The sequence below is a fragment of the Lathamus discolor genome, chromosome 1 (assembly GCF_037157495.1).
Source record: "Lathamus discolor isolate bLatDis1 chromosome 1, bLatDis1.hap1, whole genome shotgun sequence".
In the NCBI taxonomy this organism is placed as follows: Eukaryota; Metazoa; Chordata; class Aves; order Psittaciformes; family Psittacidae; genus Lathamus; species Lathamus discolor.
Genome location: NC_088884.1, coordinates 21,040,923 through 21,063,565, shown reverse-complemented (window position 1 = coordinate 21,063,565; position 22,643 = coordinate 21,040,923). Strand labels below are relative to the sequence as shown.

General features: G+C 37.7%; 1 protein-coding gene across 4 annotated transcripts in view; it reads left to right on the top strand.

The window, feature by feature from the left end:
* POT1 (protection of telomeres 1) overlaps window positions 1–22,643 on the top strand; it is a 68,030-nt gene that overhangs the window by 3,962 nt on the left and 41,425 nt on the right. For 3 of the 4 annotated variants that reach the window (XM_065664929.1, XM_065664977.1, XM_065664958.1), the window contains exons 2-7: window positions 4,612–4,745; window positions 8,996–9,068; window positions 10,782–10,873; window positions 13,561–13,671; window positions 16,104–16,151; window positions 16,839–16,953. In XM_065664929.1, the coding sequence (XP_065521001.1) occupies window positions 4,612–4,745; window positions 8,996–9,068; window positions 10,782–10,873; window positions 13,561–13,671; window positions 16,104–16,151; window positions 16,839–16,953 (573 nt within the window). Of the gene's footprint in view, window positions 1–4,611; window positions 4,746–8,995; window positions 9,069–10,781; window positions 10,874–13,560; window positions 13,676–16,103; window positions 16,152–16,838; window positions 16,954–22,643 lie in introns of those variants that run through there. The other variant, XM_065665009.1, reaches the window with a different exon arrangement.

Here is a 22,643-nt window from a genome sequence, read left to right as displayed (position 1 = left end):
AAATGACTAAGTAGGTGGCATAGTTTTCTCTTTAGGGTGCTGCACTGCCTTTTTCCCTTTGCTGTGTGTGTTGTGTGTCCCTCCTGTTCCAGGAGGGTCCCACAATGCTGTCTATCGTAATTGCAGGCCTTCATTTATTTATTTGTTTGTTTGTTTGTTTGATTATTCTGTTAAACCGGTGGGCCAAAGCCAACTTCATGGAGTTCAACAAAGCCAAGTGCAAGGTCCTGCATCTCGGTAGGGGTAATTCCAGGCACAGCTACATGTTGGGCTGAGAAAGATTCAGAGCACCCCTGCGGAGAAGGACTTGGGGTGTTAGTTGATGAAAAACTCAGCATGAGCCAGCAGTGTGTGCTCGCAGCTCAGCAAGCCAACCATATCCTGGGCTGCATCAAAAGGAGCGTGACCAGCAGGTCAAAGGAGGTGATCCTGCCTCTCTACTCTGCTCTCGTGAGACCTCACTTGGAGTATTGTGTACAGTTCTGGTGTCCTCAACATAACAAGGACATGGAACTGTTGGAACAAGTCCAGAGGAAGCCACGAAGATGACAAGGGGGCTGGAGCACCTCCTGTATGAAGATAGGCTGAGACAGTTGAGGCTCTTCAGCCTGGAGGAGAGAAGGTCTCCATGCAGCCTTCCAGTGTCCGAAGGGGCCTACAAGGATGCTGGAGAGGGACTCTTCATTGGGGACTGTAGTGATAGGACAAGGGGTAATGGGTTTAAAGTTACACAGGGGAAGTTCAAGTTAGATATAAGGAAGAAGTTCTTTACTGTGAGCACTGGAACAGGTTGCCCAGAGAAGTGGTAAATGCTCCATCACTGGCAGTATTCAAGGCTAGGTTGGACAGAGCCTTGGGCAATGTGGTCTAATGTGAGGTGTCCTTGCCCATGGCAGGGGAGTTGGAGCTAGATGGTTTTAAGGTCCATTCCTAGCCATTCTGTAATTCTGTGAGTACCTCTGTTTATGACACAGGCTTCTTGAACAGCAAACTCAAAAGACTGAAGTGGGAATGATTGTTGTGTTACAAAGTCAGCCTTTTGAGGACAACAAAGATACTTGTCATGCTTACTTTCATTTAGATGCTATTCGGGAGAGCTATGAACACCAAGCACTACACTAAACATATTTTCCTGTAGGTTTGGGAAGCCAGTGCTGCATAAATTTGGTTTTTGAAAACTTACCTTTATGGCTCTTAAGAGCTGGATACTCACATCTTTGTTTTTTAATTGCAGGGAACAAAAATGTGGGAGTTCCAGTGCTTAGCAGTTAAAATACATGACCTTAGTTTTATAGGCACAGAAGCTGAAGATGTAAAAAAAAAAAAAAAAAAAAAAAAAATCTTTTTCTACTTGAATGGTATTTACATAAGTGTCTTACACTGTAGGAATATATAGTAAGTAAAGAATATGAGCAGGTCCTACTGCATCAGCCTGCATATGGCTCCTTTTTAGAAACTTTCCTTGGTAGACTTGAAGGCATGTGTGGAATATTTGTGCCATTGAAATAAATGGCAAAGGCTCTTTTTAAGTGAAAGCAGAGGAGCTGCTTAATTTGAGGGTAGTCATCAGAGAGAGTTTTAAAACTTCAGTTCCTGTCTTTGCTTTGTTTTAAGTATGACGTTTGCATTGTAACAGAATGCATCTTGCTGTTAGACATCTTTGTGGGAAACCCCCCCAACCAAACAAGAAAGTCTAATTGCTCAAGTACTGTAACAGGGAGGAATACATAAAAAGCATTAATCTGCTGTGTTGTATATCTCTGTAGCTCATTATAGTGTTGCTGGATAAAGATCAATATTACTGATTAACTTTGAAGTTGACTGATTCTGGGTGGAAAAGATCAGCTTCTTAGCCTGCTAGAATATAATGAGTTTTTATAAATATATATAGAATAATATATAAAAATATATATAGAATATATAGAATATAGTAGAGTCTTTAAACTGATAAGCTTTGTGAGACTTCTAGTTGCTCTTTACACTGGAGGCTTTGAAATCCTAGTAGGCTGATGACAAGGCTAACCCGGTTCATGTTTGAAAGCGTGGAGATCAAGCCATGATTTTGGCATCAGTGATATTTTATAGAAATTCTAACTCCTAATATTTCACTAGTTAAAGCAGTCAACAGAGACGGAACAGTGTCTGCACCTCTGCATCAGGCTTTTACCTTGCCTTCAGCTCAAGTGGAAACTGAAACCTGCCTGGTGATGTACCTCCCAGCTCTGCATTGTGGTGGGCTGACCCTGGCTGGTAGCAGGTGCCCATCAGGGCTACTCTGTGTCTCCCCTTCCTCAGCACTACGGGGGAGGAAACGTTTGTGGATCAGATAGGGATAGAGAGATTGTTCACCACTTACCATCATAGGTAAAAGACTTGAACTTGGGGAAATTAGATTGATTTGTTGCTGATCAAATCACAGTAGGAATGAGAAATAAGAACTAATCTCAAGTCACCTTCCCCTCACCTCTCCCACCTTCTCGAGCTTAGCTTCACTCCTTCCTCCTCATGTTCTTTCCCTCCTCCAGTGTTTGGTCCCACCCATGACTGACTGTCCTCCACAAACTTCTCTTATGTGGATTCTTCCCACATGCTGCAGTTCTTCACAAATGGCTCAAAGTGTGGGTCCTTTCCATGGGGTTTCACTGTATCCTAGTGGATATGTTTTAGAGTGTCCTGGGTTTACCAGGAGCCATTTTCTCCTTCTTAGTAACTGGTGTTTTGACAAAACACAAACTCTGTGTTTTGACTTCCAGCCTGGGCAGAGAGCTGATAACACCGATTGTTTTAATTGTTGTTAAGTAATGTTTATTCTGGCCAAGGACTTTGTGAGTCTCATGCTCTGCTGGGGACGAGGGGAGGCCGGGAGGAAGCAGAGACAGGACATCTGACCCAAACTAGCCAAAGAGGTATTCCATACCACAGCACGTCATGCCCAGGGAGGTAACTGGGAGTTACCCGGAAGGGCACTCTCTGTCTCTCTTCGAGGGGGTCGAACTTGTTCGGCGGTGGTATCGTATTCTCTTGTTATTTTCTCTTATCAATATTATCATTGGTGGTAGCAGCAGTGATTTGTGTTATACCTTAGTTACTGGGCTGTTCTTATCTCAACCCGTGGGAGTTACATTCTCCTGATTCTCCTCCCCATCCCTCTGGGACTGGGGAGGGTCGGGGGGGGGGGGGGTGTGTGTGAGTGGACGAGCTGTGTGGATCGGTTTAAACCATGACATAGAGATACACTGGGTCTGTCTGGGATGAAGCTGTCTTTAATGTGCCTTTCTGTATATAAAATGTTCACATTGTTTGTATTACCTGTTGGATTCATATATAAAGCAGCACTTTCTTGCCATTTGCAGTGTTATGGAATGCTTGCATGCATAGTTCTGCATTTTGGATTTGTGACTAGACCAGGTTTGATGATGCATGAGTATTTCAGCTGTGGCTGAACAGTGCTTGGGCAGCACCAAGGCTTTCTCCTTTCAGCAAGTTGGCTGAGAGAGGTTTGGAGGTGATGCAGCTGGGACAGCTGACATAAATTGGCTGTAAGGACATTCCATACCATTGAGCCATGCTCAATAAAAACATGCAACAATAAAAACCAGGCTTTTTCATTGGGTCTTCCAAGGGAGCCATTGGTTAGAGACCATCAGGGTATTGGTCTGCTTGTGAGAGATTGTGTTTCTGTTTTGTGATGTGTTAAAGTTCCTTGCCCTGCTGTCCATTCCAGATAGTTGTTCTTGTTTCCTTTTTCTTGGGTTCCTTTCAGAAAAGTAAAATTCTCTATGAGACAAAAAACTCTCAAAAGCTTAAGTAATGAGGCTTAAATTTGTTGTTCAATTTAGATGTAAGCTAATGTACTCTGCATTTGGGACAGCCTAACATGGTACTCAGATGATTACTGAGGTGGAAGTTAGTAATTTGTAACTGTAGCTAATTCTTGTCCAGTTAACCTATATGAATTCCTTCTATGTGTATCCCAGCTAATAAACTTTTTGAATCATCTCTTCTTAGTCGTCAAGCTCTTAACAGTACTTGGTAAGATCTGTCTGTTGCTCAAAATCTGTGCAGTAATGGTGATTCCTGGAGCCTCTTGTGTCTTTTGAATGTTGTAAGGCCTCCTAATTTTATGTATACTGGGTTGGATGTTACAAATAAACAAATTGTATGTTGTCTTAGGTTCAAAGCAGTCAAACTGGCATTTAGGGAAACAGCTGAATATAGAGACTGTTTATCCATGACTTGTGCTGAGGAAGGAGTCATTCAAAGTGCTTGGGTTTTAATGTGCCTTTCTGTATATAAACTGTTCACATTGTTTGTATTACCTGTCAGATTCATAAAGTAGCACTTTCTTGCCATTTGCAGTGTTATGGAATGCTTGCAAAATAAAGTAATTTGGGTGGCTGTCTATTGCTAAGAAAATGTTGCTTTCTCTCTTCCTGCTATTCATGGTACTAAGAGATGAGGCCAGTCCCTCTGAAGATTTTGTCTTACATAGCTAAATTTCTTATTACAAAATAGATAAATACTCTGCTTCTGAGTAAATTGCAACTTCCAGTAACTCTTAATTTGAACAATATAAGTAGCTTCAGGAATCTGTGTATTATTTTTGTTTAGATAAATCAGCTATGCCTGTTCAGTTGCTGAAGATCGTCAAAGGAAAATCTGAGCCTCCACTACCAAGCCATTTGCAGAAGGAGGATTTGAAACATTTGCGAGAAGGCTTCGATCATACCAACAAATATTTCCAGGTAACATACTAATAAAAAGAATTTTGGCTTACTTTGAAATAGCTACTGGTGTATTTATGAGGGGACTCCATATTTCAGCTCAGTTGGTGACTTGCTGCAGCTGTGTCTCTTTGTGTGCATCTGTTGCATATCTCTAAGTTATGCAGAATTATGACCCAGTTGAACTTTGTTGCATGTTGCTATTGACTTAGCTGATTTACTGTTCACTTCTTCTTTTTACATGGTCAGACTTAAATTCTAACCCATTTAAAACCCCATTGCTATTCAGAAAGCTGTGCTGAAAATGAAGGCAATGGGGAAGGTCAAATGGTATTTTGTTTGAAAAAAAAAAAAAAAGGCAACAAGCATCATTGTCATTTTAAAGATTAGATTTCAGAGTAATGACTTCTGAAGCAGTTTTCCTTTCTTGTATGAAGCAATTCAATATATAGTTTTGTGGAAGGAGGACTCTGTAGCGACTCCTGCATCAAGATAGAATTATAGTTTATTAACATTACGAAGTGTGTATTTATATTTTACAGTAGTCCCAAATATATTTCAGATTGGAATTGCAATCCTAGTGTAGTAATGAAATACAGATATATTTTTTTTCGCATTGTTAAATATGTTGTGTAAAATGGAGTGTTAGTTCTTGAGGGTTTCCTTTTTTAAACTGTTTAACTCTTTATGAATGGTTCTGAAAATCCTTTTAATTCCTGACAGGTAAGTGGCAAGAAGTTAGCATTGTCCTGTGCCTGCCTTCAGTCTGTTACAAAAAGAAAAAAAAAGCTGAGGGAAGAAGAAGAAATTCTGTAGAAAACCTTAGGTGGCTTGAATGTTTAAAAGTTGGCACAGATCCTTTGAAAATGAGCTGAACCGGCCTTATGATTTTCTGTATCCAAAACCCATGTCTGCTTCCCTAGCTGTGTATTCCCAGTCCCAGCTCTGCTTCTTACCTAACCCTGTGATTGAGTCCATTCATTGGAAATAAACTGGCAGAAGACTATCCATATTAATAGAGAGAGGGTAGTTTGCTCCTACTGTCACTCTGGACTGGTTCATTATAGTGTCAGAGATGCCAGGAGTAGTGCAACTAGGTAAAGCAAAGGAGCAAAACTGTCCTTTTAGGAAGCAGACAGCAGTAGAGTGTGATAGGAAGTGATTTGACCAAGAATGATCCAGCCTCCCTTAGGTCTTACAAAGGAACAAATGGAAATACCAATAACTAGTGCTTCTGGTAAATGGGGTTTTATTCCTCAGAATGTAGTTTTCTGTCCCCACTCACCTGCAGGGCGTATAGGCTTTCCTGCTTTTAACAGCTATGTCTGCAAGCACCCCTCACATGGAAGAGCAAGGATTCTTGTTCACAAAGGAAATATTGAAACAGACAGAAATGGATTATAAATTAGAAAATCTTTCTGCCAAAATAAATGTTTCCACTACCATTATTAGAACATACATGCAGTGTTATAGTTGATTGTTGAAAGAGAAAGTCTCTTTCTCTGACTTCTGTCTTATGTTAAGAGAACTTCATGCTGCTGCTGACGTGGATTAGTAGGTGGCTAAAAGAGCTTGGCATAAAACCAGTGCAACTGGAGAGCTGATAAAGCTGGTGCTAATGCACCATTAAATATGTAGGAAAATCCAGTTCTGCAGGCTGAGCTTGAAGTGAACCTTAGAATGCACTGATGTTAATTTATCTTAGCTGTAGCTTAGCTGTATCTTTTGCTTTTAAATAAAGCACAGCACACTGTCGCTCTAGACCTGCCAAAATAGGGATCAGGTTTTGCTTTGAGGAAGGAAAGAGGATGATCTTTATGAAGTGTGTTCTGGAAAAAAAGCAGCAAAGATCATCCATGATGCTCCTGTCTGGATTTTGTGCCTCAAGTCCTTTCATTCTTCTGAAGCTTTTTTGCCTTTCTGGCATCCCTCTGAATAATACAAATTTTAATTTAAATTTATAGGAATACAGCGCAAACAATGCCATACATCCTCAGTCATGGTGTTCATTAACTGAACCTGATGCCTTTTTGGTTAATTCATTGTCCTCTGGATTTTCCTGTGGCAAAGCTGACCCAAACCTGAAAATCAGCTGTCAAATCCTCTGTTGAAGCTGACTGAGGAAGGAGGCCACTGCAAAGAAGGAAATGGATTCGCTAGAGGAAATGCACATTGTCATTTTAAATCTAGTGGCACATGGAATGGGGAGGGCTTTGGAAGAAGTTTGTTGATGGGCTTAATAAACGGTGCAGGATTTGTGGGGGAAGAGTGAATTTGAGCAGGTTTTGGTAAGGTAGGATTTCTTTAAGCTTGGAGCCAGGAGCTGCAAGCATGTTGAGGAAGTAGCGGGTGGTATTTCTGCTGAGGAAGAGAACTAGAGCATAGGTGTTTGGGATACAAAGGACAGTGGTGGGACCAAATTATTTTAATGAAGAACATGGTCCCAGAATTTGAAAACTCACTGGGAGATGCCAGAACGGAAAAGAAAAAATCCGAAGTAAAAAATGGTCAGAAAACAGTCTATATCTGTGCTCACTGACATTTATTAAATAAAAAAAATCACCAAAATATGTAAATACAGTGTTCCTTAGGTGATTTTGTTTCACTGCAAAGACTTTGTTACAAGAAAAAGTCTGTAGTTTATTAACCTGTGAGAACAGTTTAAGACAAACAATCTCAGCAAGAACAATTATATATAATACCTGACATTTTAAACAAAGCTGAATTTTGTAAACATGTGGCAAACCTTTCTGTAAGTATTCATAGACAAATCTCAGAACAGTGTTTTGCGGATGCTGATTGTTAAAGTAAGTATTTGATACTTTAAGTTTCCTTACAAATCTCACTAGACTTCTCTGTGAAAAGTAGGAACTTCGCTGTTAAAAAATGTACGGTCATAGATTTTTGACCTTCGTTTTGCTTTTAAATAAAGCATTACTACTGCATCAGAATAAATGAAACAATATGGTACATGCTAAATCTAAGTAAACATCACTGTATTTTTAGTGTAATAAAATTAAAATACGCTTTGCATTGGAAAAGGATATTCTATGGAGTCTTAGTATTTATAAAACAGTAAAATAAACTGTTGGATTTGATTTGGATTCCTCCTAGTCAACATGTTGTAGGACTAATTTTACTCTGAAAAGGCTCTACAGTAACAATTCACTGCTGCATATTTGGTTTAAAAAGTTTTTACTAACATTTAAGTCAAAATTCCCACTGACTGTATATACTGTAAAATTACGATTTACCTGACTGTCCTCTTTAATGTTGCTTTTGTGCATTTATACAGATTGCTGCTGCAGTCTGTATATCAGAAACCTTTAATTTCTGGTGCTGTTCATGTAGTTCTCTTAAATACTTTACAGAATCTGTTTTCTGGTGGTTTTGGGGGGGGTTTTCTCCCTTTTTTTTTTTTTTCCTTACTGAACCAATTTCTGTGTTTTTATTCCTGAGTGGGATATAGTGTTTTAAGTGTCATACTGTGGAGGAACACATTTGTCTGACATTTTGCTGCTGTTGAAGGAGAAGCTCTTTTGATGAGTTACTGTATTTCTAACAAAATGTACTTGTTCCAAAGAGGTGTTAATATCAGTGAAGGCACTGATCCATGATTTTTGCTTCATTGTAACTTCAACTTCATTATAAAGACAGTGTTTTTACATAATTAATAGAACCTTTGTGTCTTTTAGAGCATTTGTATTACTGACAAATTATATAGGTCACTACAGCTTCAGAACTTTATAGTACTGTTACCTCAAATGTACAGTTTTTTATTTTCACAGATTATTTATCTTCATATGCATCTTTTCTACCTTAACTGTGGTTTCATTTTCATATTTATATTGTAGTCCTTTGCCAATATTTTTTGAGAAATGGCTGTACTTGTTACCTTTCAGGTTTTGTGCTAAAACTGTAGCCTTTGTCCTATTATTGTATCCGGTAAAAGGTACTTCCATAGCTACTGTTTCATTGCTTAGTCTAAGCTTATCATCTAATCAGCAGCATCTATGTAATACAGACATGTATTTCCTTTGTTAAATACCAAGAATATTGCTCTTCAGTGCTGTCTTTAGCAGATTTTGGGTGGTGTTTTTTTTTTTTTTTTGGTTTTTTTTTTTTTAGGAATTCAGGTGGTAACTTTCGCTTATTTCAATTCCACCTTTTTAGCTTACAGGTATTTCAGCTGTTATCAGTGTTTCAGTAACTTAGAGGTACATAGTCTTAATTCATAATGCTTTTATTTTATTTTATTGTTAACTTTTTAGGGAACAGTTATTCTTTCCTACCCGGTAACAAAGCTAAGAGATGGGACAGACTTTTTCAAGGTCGTTCTTCAAGGTACTACATTTAAGTATACAGTTTAAATTTGTTTTGTTAAACTTCTTGACACTTTTGTGACATTATGCTCTTACATCACTAGTACCTGCTTTTTAGTATTCAGTAAAATGTTATATTTAAAATACTCTCTAAAAGTGTTTGTTCTCTACAAAAATAGATAATGTTAAATTTATGCTGGCTAAGTTAATGAAAGCAATACAGTCTTCATATATCAGTAGACTTCTTGTTGCAGAATTTTAATGTACTGTTCTGAAAGTGCATTAGCTATATGTACAGATTTAATAATGTATTTTTAAACTGCTTATCATAAGGAAGGACTAAGAAAAATGCACACTTAATAGTTACCATATAACATCTATACTTATAGTATATACACAGTATATACTATGTAAGTGCACATTCAATATAGGTCAGTAAGTTGATACTTGTATTTCATTCTGTTTTAATCTAAGCAGTAAAAAATGGAATTTCACCTGATTACTCAGGTATTAAATATCAGTAGACGCGTTAACACACTGAAAGACTTAAGTTGTTCATCATGTAATCAATGATACTAAAAAATAATATATCTCTTAAGTCCAAAGCTCATCACCACCTTCAGCCAGGAAGGAGGAGGATGTCATTAGTCAGCAGTCTATGTTGGATTCAAGGGACTTTCCACTTCTTTCCGTTTTCTTCTTAACTCCTTTACACTGGTTAGGGACTCATCACTTGCTCCCTCTGAGCCTTTTTGATTCTACACATTCTGTGGCTGTGACTGAACAGCAGGCTGGGGGTGCAGATCCGACCTGGTGATACAGCTTATGACTGATGTTAGTGGAGGCAAATAAGGCTGATAGGACCAGAGTCAGTTTCCTGGATGGTGTCAGGATTCCCAGAGAGGGACCTAAAACTTCCGTGAGTCTTGCTGTTTGGAAAGGCCAAGAGTTTTTGCACATTTTCCACAGCCTGAAAAATTTAAAATCATCTAAATCATTTGTATTATTTCTGAAACAGTAAAAGGTAGAAAACTCCTTTAGCAATATAATTTCTGCATCAGTCTTGCTGGAAGGCTGTTTATTGATATGTTTATATCCTGGAGTATCTCCAGTTTATATAGTTCTATAATATGATATGTGTCAAAGTGGAAATCTTTGTAATTTCTCCTTAATGTACACTGGTGTAGAATTTTTTCACCTTTTAAAAGGTTCTCTTAGAATCATAGAAAAATGAGGGCTGGAAAGGACCTTAAGATCATCTAGCTCCAACCCCCTGCCATGGGCAGGGGACACCTCACACTAAACCATGTCAACCAAGGCTTCATCCAACCTGGCCTTGAACACCACCAGGGATGGAGCATTCACAGCTTCCCTGGGCAACCTATTCCAGTGCCTCACCACCCTTGCAGTAAAGAACTTCTTCCTTATATCCAGTCTAAACTTTCTCTGATTAAGTTTTAACCCGTTACCCCTTGTCGCAGTCCCTAATGAATAGTCCATCCCCAGCATCCCTATGAGGAATGTTCTGCTTGATATACCTATAGTTGGCACATAAGAGAAGTTGTATAGCTATTTGAAATTATTTTCTGTTTGTAGATTAAGTTGAATGAAAAGTGATGGACTGTAGTTTAATTTTTTTTTCTTCTGTAAATCACTTCCCATTGCTCTTTTGTTTTGTTTTAGAGAAGGTATGGTGATAGGAATCACTTAGATGGATTTTTTTTCCTTTCTGTAGATATGGATAACTCATGTTCACGGATTAACAGCATCAATATTTTAATATATGGAAAAATGGCAGAGGATTGTGCACAAGTTGTACTCCATGGGGTAAAATATATATGTTTTTCTTTTTCTTATTTTAAGATTTTTTTTCCACAGATGTATGTTGACTTCTTGTTTTTGTATAGATCAGTTCAAATATATAAATATGAACTAGAGGAAAAACCCCAAAGTCCTTGCTTATGTAAATTACTTCTAACATTAATGTTGAAATAAAGCAATTCTTTTTGTCAGTGCTGTTTACCTAGCAAGTAAAGGATCATGAATATGGATGATAGAGAAGTCATCCCAAAAACATGAATAGCCATGTTGTTCCTTCTCCTGAGAGTCTTCTGGTTCTGTAACAGAATAACCATCAGGGAAAATAGTGGTTTTCCTTTATTTCTCACTTCTTTTGAATAAGGAGAGTGGGATTTCTTCTTGCTGTTTAAAAATGTTGGTCAGATCCTAGCGCCTATATGTATGCAATGTAGTAGTCTTCCTTTGACATGAAAATTCACCAATTTATGTAAATAGTTTTGATCCTAAACCAATTATAAGAGAACATTTTAGCTAAAGATGGTGAAAACTAATCTATTTTGAAAATTAATAAACATAAAATCTCAAAGTGCTATGCAAATTATGTAATTTTTTTGCATGTTTAGCAACTGCAAGTTACAATCTGCCAAAACTGACTGAATTTGTAACAGATCTGAGAATATACCTGTTCTTTGTATGTGTAAAACTAGACTTTGAGGTTAGTGGGTTTTTCCTCATTGAAATTGCACAGTCCTTTCACAGGTGTTTTTTGAATGTCATGTTACACATCACTAGTAATCACCAGTGATCTAATACTATTAACAAAAAACATTTCCATTAATTATCAACCTGTGTAAAGGCTTGAGTCTGTGTAATTCTAAAGTTCCTCTGACACAGGGGAACAAGACAAGTCATCTGTACAGAGCTCCAATCCTCACTCAGCAACCAAGTCCCAGCATCTTGTGCAGCCTGCAATCTAATCAAATGCTGAAATGGGGATAACGTGTAGCAAGGCATAGCTTTTTAGCTGAAGGTTGATTCCACTGTTGAAGGAACGCAAGTAGCATCAGTACAGTGAAAGGAAAGACACGTGCTAACACCTGGTTTCTGCGAAATAGCTGAGTTTCCTGAGGCTTGTGTTTGAGTGTGTTTTTGTCTGGAGAGAATGAGGTGTATATTAGCAGGGTGTATGTTCCAGGCGTAAGGAATATTGAGTTGTGTAATTGTTTTGTCCTATTTTAACTTACTAGCTCTGAGTATGACTTACACTTATCTAACATATTATATTTTAATCAAAACATATATTGTATTCCTATTTATGACACTAGCTGAAAATCACCATGCCAAAAGCAGATTCATTATGTATTAAACTGCCTGATTAAATTTATTTTCTGCAGTATTTTTTTTTCCAAAACCCTTTAATAGCTAAATACATCACTGTCACTTAAGCTAACAGCCTTTCTTTTTCTTGTACAAAACATTAAGGTTTTGGATTTTAAATCATTTAGAGTAGCATTATCAGATTGCTGAAATAGCAAAAAGGAGCCATCATAGCATAATATTTGGCCAAAACTGTCAACTTTAATCAGAAGACTCTTTGTAATCAAATGAACACATGAACAGAGTCCTTCAGTAAAAGCTTATGGAAGAGGTTTTGGTAGCAGTCATCTAGAAATAGGGTACAGAGTCTAATATGCTTATGGGAATGGGTCATACTGGTACAGCCCTGCTGTACTGTTCTCGTACCAAATGAGCTGACTATAAAGGAGCTTTGCATTGCATCTGAGTTCCCAGCACTTTGATCACATACCTTTCTTAACATCTCTGTCTTCTAAATATATTTTCTATCTTCTCCCCCCCCCCCCCCCCCTTTTTTTTTCTTTTTTTGAATTGGTTGCTACTAAAAAGTGAGCTGCTGCAGGCATTGAATTATTTACTCCTTAAATCATAGTTTTCTTGTTTACTTTGTAGTATCTGAGGAACTTTATACCAAAGTGAAAGTGCATTTGGAAATGCAGTTGCTTCTTGCCCTGGAATCTTAGGAGTGATGCCAGAAATGTCTTGTTTGCTAGCAGAAACCTACCTATTGATTGACCTGCTTGGCCCTTAAGGAAGAAATTGGAAGATGGTGATCCAGCCAAACCAGAAAATAACTACAAGGAGAGTCTCTTCAAAGTGCAGCTATGGCTCAGGAAATAAGCTCTGAGAAAAGAATGTTTGTCACTGCTGATCCAATGTGTGATTCCTTCTCTAGCTTAGTTAAACTTACCCAGATAGGAGTATACTTGAAGGGGAGTGATTCTTTTGCTTTATTTGCCATGACTCTTCCCATCTAGCCCTTGTCAAAATTAGCACTCAGTTGCAGTAACATCAAGAGTGTGAAAATTCTATCAGAATTTGAAAAAAAAAAAGCCCAAACCAAAACAAAAAAAAAAAAAAAAAAACCACCAAAACAAAACAAAAAACCACCAAAAAAAACCAAACAAACAAACCCAAAAAAACCCCACAAACCTACTTTCTGGCATTGGCTGGAAAGATGAATTCTGCTGGTAGAAGAACTAAATAAAGAAATTTCAAGGCAGTGTTTAAAATTCGTTCAGCATTTTTGTTTCTTGAATGTCTTGAGACTTTAGGTAAAATTTCACATCACATACTCTTAAAATAGAGTATGTGATACAGCCTGTGAAATCATCTCTTTTATCACCCTGTCCCCATAGGACACCGTTGTAGTTGCAGGATTTAAGTTGGCAAAATCGCCTACAGCACGAGAGGATGGTAGACATGGTTGCCACCTGGAGGTGTCTGAAGAATCTGGATCAGCCATTTATGTACGTAGGTACCAAACTTTTTTTTTTTTTACCTTTTTTTCGTGCAGATACAAAATGTTTATGTTGCTATTTCAGTAGAAAAAATAATCAAATCTATTAGAATCTGAAATGCTGCAGATTATTTCAGCATGTTCATCAGGAAACAACGGGGACATATTTGTGTGTGCATCCAATTTTATAATAACCCTAACCATGCAAGAGCTAAATTATCTTAGGCCTCCCAGGTAAGTTTCTACTTGTTGAGTTCAGAAAATTGACCTTAGTTGACTTATAGATAGATCCCTAGAGCTGTTTAAGCCGTTCTCATGCATAATACAGTGAAACAATGCAGGCAAGGTAGAGGATGCAAGAATGGTCTTAGGTCTGTCATGAGTTTGTACTGCTTTAATTCTCATCATTACTCCTTGCCTTTGAAATACAGGGATTCCTAGATTCTTAACTTTTTTTAAAGGAAAATTACACCTCTTTTTAGGAGGAAAATAGTTTTTTTGTACTATTCTCATATGAGTACTGTTCATCTTAAATGCTTCCATCTGTTGAGATATGGGAGTGGAGATACCCTGTTCTGCTTCTGTGCCTGTGATAATGAATCAACAGTGCATGTTTGTTGTGGCTACTGTGTCTTTGCTTCAAGAGACATTTGCTACCCTTTTTAAGTCTAAGCATTAGTATTTTAAAAGTTATAGGACTTTAAAAAAAATCACAGAAGCTTAAATACCAAAGGATTTAGGATATTATTCTAAATTTGGAAACCTGTAGTGGAGAGAGAGAGTTGTGGAATGGTAATAGAGTTGAAACAACTTTGTTGAACACTTAAGCAGGCTTAAGCACTTCATATGTGTTATGAAAATTATCCCAACAGTTAAGGACATCTGGTGAGAAAATGTTGCACAATTTTGATCACTGTAATTGTCTACTGCTGTTACAAAGAAGGATGATAGCACTGAACTGAGCTCTCAGTGACAGTCCTGTGAACTCGATTCTGTAGTCAGTGAAAAAGAATACACACCTTCACTGGAAAACGATACAGCTTTATGGTGACTCCTTTGGGACTATCTGTCAGATTTTGAAACAAACTTAGAAATAATTATGAAAACTTAAGCACAGAAATCTCATATAAAAATTCCTATTAACATAAATCCTTTTGTTTGAACTTCTATTTGTATAATTGTTGTCTGACAGTTTTACACTTAAGAAAATACATTTTTTGGTTCAGAAAGGAATTTTTACCTCTATAGATAATTAAAGCTCGGAATGCAGCTCAATGAGAAACAAAATTAATTCGGATTGTAATGCAGACTGTTTCATGACATTGTCTGTTGATTGTAAAGGCAGAGAAAATATGTCATTGAAGATATTGGATAATAAAGCTATGTCCTGAGTCTGAGTGAATGTGTCCAAATGTACCTGAATTTTGGCACAACCTGAGTATTGACAGCACATCTTCGCAAACAATCTGAAGGAAGATGTGCAGCTCACTGAATGTCTAGGTTGTGCTGAGGAGGCTGAGGAGGTGTCTGTCTCGTCACTGACCACAGAATGGAGCCTATGGCACTTAATTTACTGACACACTCATTGAATGCTTAAAATTAGTACGAATTGTCTGAATTTTTGCATGATTCACTTTCTCAATTTACCTGTTCACTCAACTATTTAAAATAAATAAATGAAAATAAAACTTACTTCAGAAATGCAGCTGAGTGTGAAGAGCAAAACCATATCCCTAACAGGCAACATGCAGCTGTGAGTGGGACCCTGCTTCAAGCAGGCGGGCAGCAGTGTTGTGTCAGGGTGTCAGCTGAGCCCAGTGTTTTTCATTATAGGATGGTTAGGTGTTAGTATTGTCAAATCATCACAATAGGGTCCTTAAAAGACCTTACACTGAAGGTAAGTCTGGCTTACAAGTATGGCTCTAGAAGCTTAGGAACTACCTTTAAATAGAATTTATCCCATTCTGGTGAATTTGCCTTAACCTTCTTTTTTTTTTTTTTAATATATATTTTTTCCCCCAAAGAAGAGTAATGAGTCACTAAAAGTAGATCTAATGCTCTAAGCATTGACATGTACAGAACCTAAATCCATTTAAGTTCTCTGTTAAGCAAGTACAATTTTAAATTTGTGGCCTCTGACTTTCAGATGCTGACTCTATTAATGTGACCTGACCTATATTCAACTAAGCGCATTTCTGCTTTAGAAAATGTGTGTTGTTTAAAGTAGCTTTGTTTGAGTGTAATTGGAGTAAATGTTTTTTTTTTTTTTCATTATAAAGACATATTACTAGTTTCAGAGGTGATTCACATAGCAAAACTGCCTGTAGTGCTGCTTTGTGTTTGCCTTAGCATTGTATTTGCTGTAGAGTTATCAAATGTTGTTATGTTTGCAATGCCTTCATTTTTTTAATCAGAGAGTTTGCTGTTTTTTTTCCTGTTCAGATTTACAGTAAACAAACAACAACTGCTGCTTCAAAAACTGCACTGGTGGTGAGTTTATATTTAGCATGTTTTTAAACCATGTGAGACTAACTGCATATAAATGAGAATGTAAAATTCTTTTTCTTTCCTGTTTATTTTATTCCATACTCTCATCCCAGCAGTCATTTGTTTAGCTTTTAATTTTGCAAATAACGTGCCTGGAAAAAAGAATAAAGTATGGAAATGTAGTACTTTTTCTATACTTGAAGTTTCTGTCTCAGAATGGTTTGCATGTTCGTTTAGGAATATTTAAACTAGAAAGGTAACCACCCTAAAAAAGGTTGCATGCTTGTGTTTTAAAAAAATGGAAATATGAATCTTCCTTTGATTTAAAATCAGAATTCAGGTACTGGTCTTAACAGTACTTTTGATTACTGTTTGGAACAAACCTTTACCTATCTAGAAAAAATTACTTTCCATCCTTATTATTCACGAGTTAAACTGGTTAGTTTATTGTAAGGAAGATGCAGTCTCAAAAAGAAATGGCAATAAGTCTGGGGTTTTTTGTGCTTTATTGCCTGTAAATATATTTATGTTCAGAGAGTGTAAGTAAGATAGAAAGAAATAACTTTTGTTTTTTTAAGTATGATCAAATAAAGCATATCTGAGGGTGGATGGTTTTAAAAGACAAAATTCTGGGGGAGAAGGTTTGAATAATATTTTCTTTTGTTCCCCAATTGTATCACACCTTTCCAGCCTGTTGCACCCAAGTATGTGTACACTCCTCTGAATCATCTTAAAGATGGAACCGTAGTGAATTTGTATGGCATTGTAAAATTCTTCAAGCCTCCATATATAAGCAAAGGAACTGGTATGTACTATATACAAAAGATTTAAAATCTCCTCTAAACAGAACTATTCTTACTATGTTTGTTATAAATAAACCAGAACAAACTGAGGTGATCCTTTAGGCATGGCTCTCAGCTAACATCCATTAAACAGAACAACAAATAAGTAATGGGTATCGGAGTTGGTTTAGGCACACTGGTGGAGATAGCAAATGAAGAAAGTATTTCTCAAGCTAATACTGTCAGTACAAAGCAGGGAAAAGGACCTGTGCAAAAAAATGTACGAAACCCCTGCACCTGTCTTGTGGGAAAGGATTGTTGTGTAACTAAGTGCAATTCTTCCTTGAGATTTTGACAGGATGTGCTATGGTAGCCTATAAATGTGCTGCTAGCATATTTCTTAATGTAGAAGCAGTGCAACAACTGAATCATTTTTCTCTCTGTAAACACTTACTGATTGTACTGGTTCTACTAGAAGACTATACTATTTCACTAGGTGTTTAGTAAGTACACAGCTAGTTGATATCCCTGATGAATTTGATTAAGCAGTAGAATTTCTTACTCAGATTCAAAATTAATCAAAATATTTTCTGTTTATTGTAAAGTTACTGTGCATTTTAATGTGATAGTTTATTTTTGTTTGTTTTTTTTTTTATCGTGATGGTGACTGTTGGTTTTTATGTCTAAATCATAGAATCATAGAATATTTAGGGTTGGAAAGGACCTTAAGATCATCTAGTTCCAACCCCCTGCCATGGGCAGGGACACCTCACACTAAACCATCTCACTCAAGGCTTCATCCAGCCTGGCTTTGAACACTGCCAGGGATGGAGCATTCACAACCTCCTTGGGCAACCTATTCCAGTGCCTCACCACCCTAACAGGAAAGAACTTCCTCCTTATATCCAATCTAAACTTCCCCTGTTTAAGTTTTAACCCGTTACCCCTTGTCCTGTCACTACAGTCCCTGATGAGGAGTCCCTCCCCAGCATCCCTATAGGCCCCCTTCAGATACTGGAAGGCTGCTATGAGGTCTCCACACAGCCTTCTCTTCTCCAGGCTGAACAGCCCCAACTTTCTCAGCCTGTCTTTATACAGGAGGTGCTCCAGTCCTCTGATCATCCTCGTGGCCCTCCTCTGCACTTGTTCCAACAGTTCCATGTCCTTTTTATGTTGAGGACACCAGGACTGCACACAATATTCCAGGTGAGGTCTCATGAGAGCAGAGTAGAGGGGCAGGATCACCTCTTTTGACCTGCTGGTCACTCTCGTTTTGATGCAGCCCAGGATATGGTTGTCTTTCTGGGCTGCAAATGCACACTAAGGTTCAGCTAATGACTTCAACTTCGATGATGAAGCCATCTTCAAGCCTTGGTTTTGAGTCAGTTTACAGTGTATGAGTGGAAGAAACATCTCGGAGGTCCGTGCAAATGTGTGTGTGCTGGTTTCAGTATGTTCAACTGAACTATATTGATACAGTCTGTATTGTGAGCATGCTTAATTGCTTCCTTTTGGTGCAGTAGTATTATTCTAGATGAACAGGTATACTGCTATGAAAGATCCTTTTGACAGGAAATATTTGCTCTCACTTGTAGCTAAAGTGTGGCTTTGCTGTACCTGTAACTCAAGTGTGGACTGACATCCACAGAAAAGGCAAGACAAGTATGTGCAGCTCTCTGGGCTCTGGTATTCCAAGTGTCAGATGACATGAAGGCAGCATTCAGAGTTGTTATGCAGAGCAACATAGGATTTTTCAATAATGTATTAGATTAACTGGATCCACAAGCTAATTAATAGCTTTGGGAAATTCATCAGCATTTGTACATAGTGTTGACTGTGTCACCAGAAGAAACATGTACCCAAACCACTTGGACTCGGTGCTCTGGTGTCTGCAGCAGGGCAGTTCTGTGCTTCTCATGCAGTTTGTTGTTGAAATGTCCCCATTCGTGTTTATCATAGATGATAAGGCTTGCCCCTAGAAAAACTTTCTGCTCTACATTCTTACTCAGTGTTGAGAGGGCAGTAGTGTTTCCCAGAATAACTCTGAAACATAAAAAGTATTCTGAAGAATATGGAATCATCTAATTTAAACATTAACATTTAAAAATAGATGTAGTCATTAGTTGGGAACTGAGCCAGTAACAATCCATCTGTTTTTATAGCAAATACAGTGCATGTTTGAGGTTATTTTTTACTCAAGACTTAAAGTGAATATTACAATATTCTACGTAGTCACTGATACATTAGGGTTTTGTTAAATAATGTATTGCAAATCTTTAAGTACAATTTCCAGATATTTTAGATTATGAATGTTACAATACAACAGATATTCCTAGATGTAGTTGAGGAATAATGGTAAGTGAAAATAAGTGCAGGAACTCGATGCATTTAGACTGGAAAGAGAAGTGTGTTCTGGCATCTAATTAGAAGTGCGAACATTCATAAAATACTAAAAGAAGTGTGTGAATGTTTGCCATGTGTACAGCAAATTGAGTTATGCTGCTAGCTTAGAGGTAATAGTAATAAAAGTATTTAATATTTGAAAACTATTGATTAAATCAAAGAGGGATCTCTTTGAAGGTCAGAGATAGATACCCAGATAGGTGTGAATGGGTGATGTTAGGTTGCTGGGGGCTTGAGGAAAAGGATTCAAGGCTGTGGGGCATGAAGAAGGATCAAAAAGGGGAAAACAAGTTGTGCTAGCTGTCTGTGCTCCAGCTAGGTTTGTGTTCCAGCTGGCTCCAGCTGACCCACCACAGGGCATGGATGAGACCCTGGGACAAGGTGTTGGTGCCTCTGGGAAAGGGTATTTGAGAAAGGGCAAAACACTGCATTGCAGTGAGAAGTGAGGGAAAATGTGAAAGGAACAGCCCAGTGACACCAAAGCTGGAGAAGAAGGGGAGAAGTTGCAGCTGTGCAGGAGCAGAGATTCCCCTGCAGCCTCAGGAGATTTATAAGGAGGTTGATCTACACTGCAGCTTTTGCAAAAGAGTGTGAGAAGGAAGGTATAGGAGTGAAGAGGAGCTGTTGTGGACTGGCCATAACCCCATATTCCCTTTTTCCCCTGTACCACCTGAGGGAAGAAGAGATGTAGGATATGAAGAACTGAAGTTGAGCCTGGGAAAAAGGAATGGGGGGAATAAGTGTTTTAATCCTCGTTTCTCACCATCCTACCTATTTTTATTGGCAACTAGTTAAATCAGTGTTCCCCAAGTCAAGTCTGTTCTGCCCATGTTGGAAACCTGTCTTTATCTCAACCCATGAACTTTTTTGTCTTGTTTTCTCCCCCTGTCCTGTCGAGGAGGTGGATTGAGAGAGCATCTGGGTGGGCACCAGGCATCCAGACAAGGGCAACCCAGCACACATGCTGGGACTGTCTGGGTATTTCAGGCTTTCTATTCTTTGGGTTACAATAAAATGATAAATCTTATGAAAAATCTTGAGAAACAAGTTCCTTGTGAAGATATGATTGTTAATGGAATTAAAAATTTCTTTAGCTTAGAACAATAATAACAGACAGTCTTTATGTCTTCTCAAATGGAATAACCAAAAACTTTACGAAACCCTTCCTTTGGGTGGGAGATTTCATCACAGATATTCTTTCCTGCCTGATGTGCCACTAAAATTTGTAAAAGACTTCATTGTAAAGGTGCTAGTCTAGACATGTACACAGTAGAAATCAATATTTTGGTTTTAATGTAAAATATTGGTAAATTATTTCAATATTAAGTTACTCTATTTGGTCTTTTCTGCACAGGCTGTCAAGCAACACATCTGTCACTGTAGTGAGCTTCTCAAAATTTCCATTTTGTGCTGATGTCTAGTGATTGCTTGCTTATGCTAAATCTGTTCAAATGCTGTCAGTCTTACAGTAGTTAGTATATAAATATATACAATATATTTATTTACTTAAGAATTTGAGCAGTCACTGATATTCCCAGCCTGCAATTGTAAAAGATTTCTTAGCTGTGTTTATAAGGTCCTGAAAAGATTAGCTTTATCTGTAGTAATTCAGGATATTGCTAGTGGTGAAGAGTGGTACTTTCCTCTTGTAAAATATTGCAGGTTTAAAACCTGGGCTTAAAAGGAAAGAAGTGAACAAAAACCCACAGACATATTTAAAGGGTTTTTTGTTTGTTTGTTTTTTTGGGTTTTTTTTGTTCACATTGCTGACAATAAGAAAGGTAAGAAGAAAATAAATCAAATGTAGAAAGCACTAGTTTTACTCTTTGAGTTCCTGAAGGATCATGTGGTCTAGATCTCTCATTTGTCCAGCTGCTTTAACAAGACTCTGGGGACATGAGGACTTTTAACATCTTACTTAGAGAAGCTCTGATTGCTGGAAATTAGTAAGACAGCCATTCTTTCCATATGTGTAGAAACAATAAAGTTAAATGCACTGATTTTCAAGGTAGTATGTCTCTGAAACAGCTAGGACAGATTTTTGCAACTGAGTTATTTGGCAAGTTAATTGCTTCAGTTTCATAAGTAGTAGACATTTAATAGGGAAAATGATTTACTTAACGACTAGTTCTTGCCTAGATCTCATTAATAACTATATATCTTTCTAATATATCTATGTATTTTCAGTTGGTAGTATTAAAAAAAGCTAACACAACAGAATCAGTGGAGATCAAGGACACAATTTCAAAAGTTTCTTATTTATGAAGGTAGTTGTGATTCTATTTTATCATGAAAATTTCTAGAACAGTTTTAATTTGGGGTTTTAGAATTATTCACTACTCAGTTAACTATTTCAGAGTTTTGGATTTGGTTGGTTTTGTGGGTTTTCTGCCTTTTTTTTTTCCTTCCCCCCCCCCCCCCAAATCCAGAATTATGTCTGCTTGAGAGGTTGCAAAATGTTCAGTGATTGTTCTGAACTGTCAGGCCATGAAATGTCTCTTGTCAGAAAATTCTGTAGTCTCCTTACATCTGGCACAATCTTGTGCTAACACATTCTTTTTCTGACTCTGTGTTAATAGAATCATATAGCTTTAAGATGGCACCTGCTGGAAGCATGGGCAGGGGAGTCACTGTACTTAATCCATATGGGCCTTTGTGGGAATCGCCGGGAGACGAGCTCATCCGATGATGATCGACAAGTCTCGTTTATTGCTAAGCAGATGGATACTTATATACCTTGCTTGCATGTTTATAGTTTGGTTACAGAGAGATCATTGGCTTACAGCTTTTACATGTTACAAGATCATTGGTTTGTAGCTTCTACATTTTTGCAGCTACACCGTGCACCCCCCCACCATCCTCCTTCTCATGCACTTATCACTTAGTGGCCTTGGCTGTGATTGGTCATAGTTTGTTGCTGTTTGCCGGTGTCCTTCATTTCCTCATTATCTGGCGTGAGAGGTTTGCATCATGTTCTACACAGATGTCTTGTTTCAGCTCGTTGATGGGAGCGTGACCTTTGACCTTTTTTCGACAAGCCAATCCTCCACAGGCCTTTATTCCCTAGGTAGACATGCACCTAGATATGAAATATTGCTCTTTCTTACATATATTAAAGCTTAATGCTGAAGTTCCGCACTGTGTTCGCACTGAAGCCAAATGGTACCCTAATTTAGCCTTGTCAGTTTATGTAATCTATAATTAATTATTCATCATTTTGATTACTATTATTTCATTAGACAAAAGTTAAGACACCGGTGGATGAAATAAATTTTCAGTATGATAATAAATTATCAAGTATTCCAAAGAA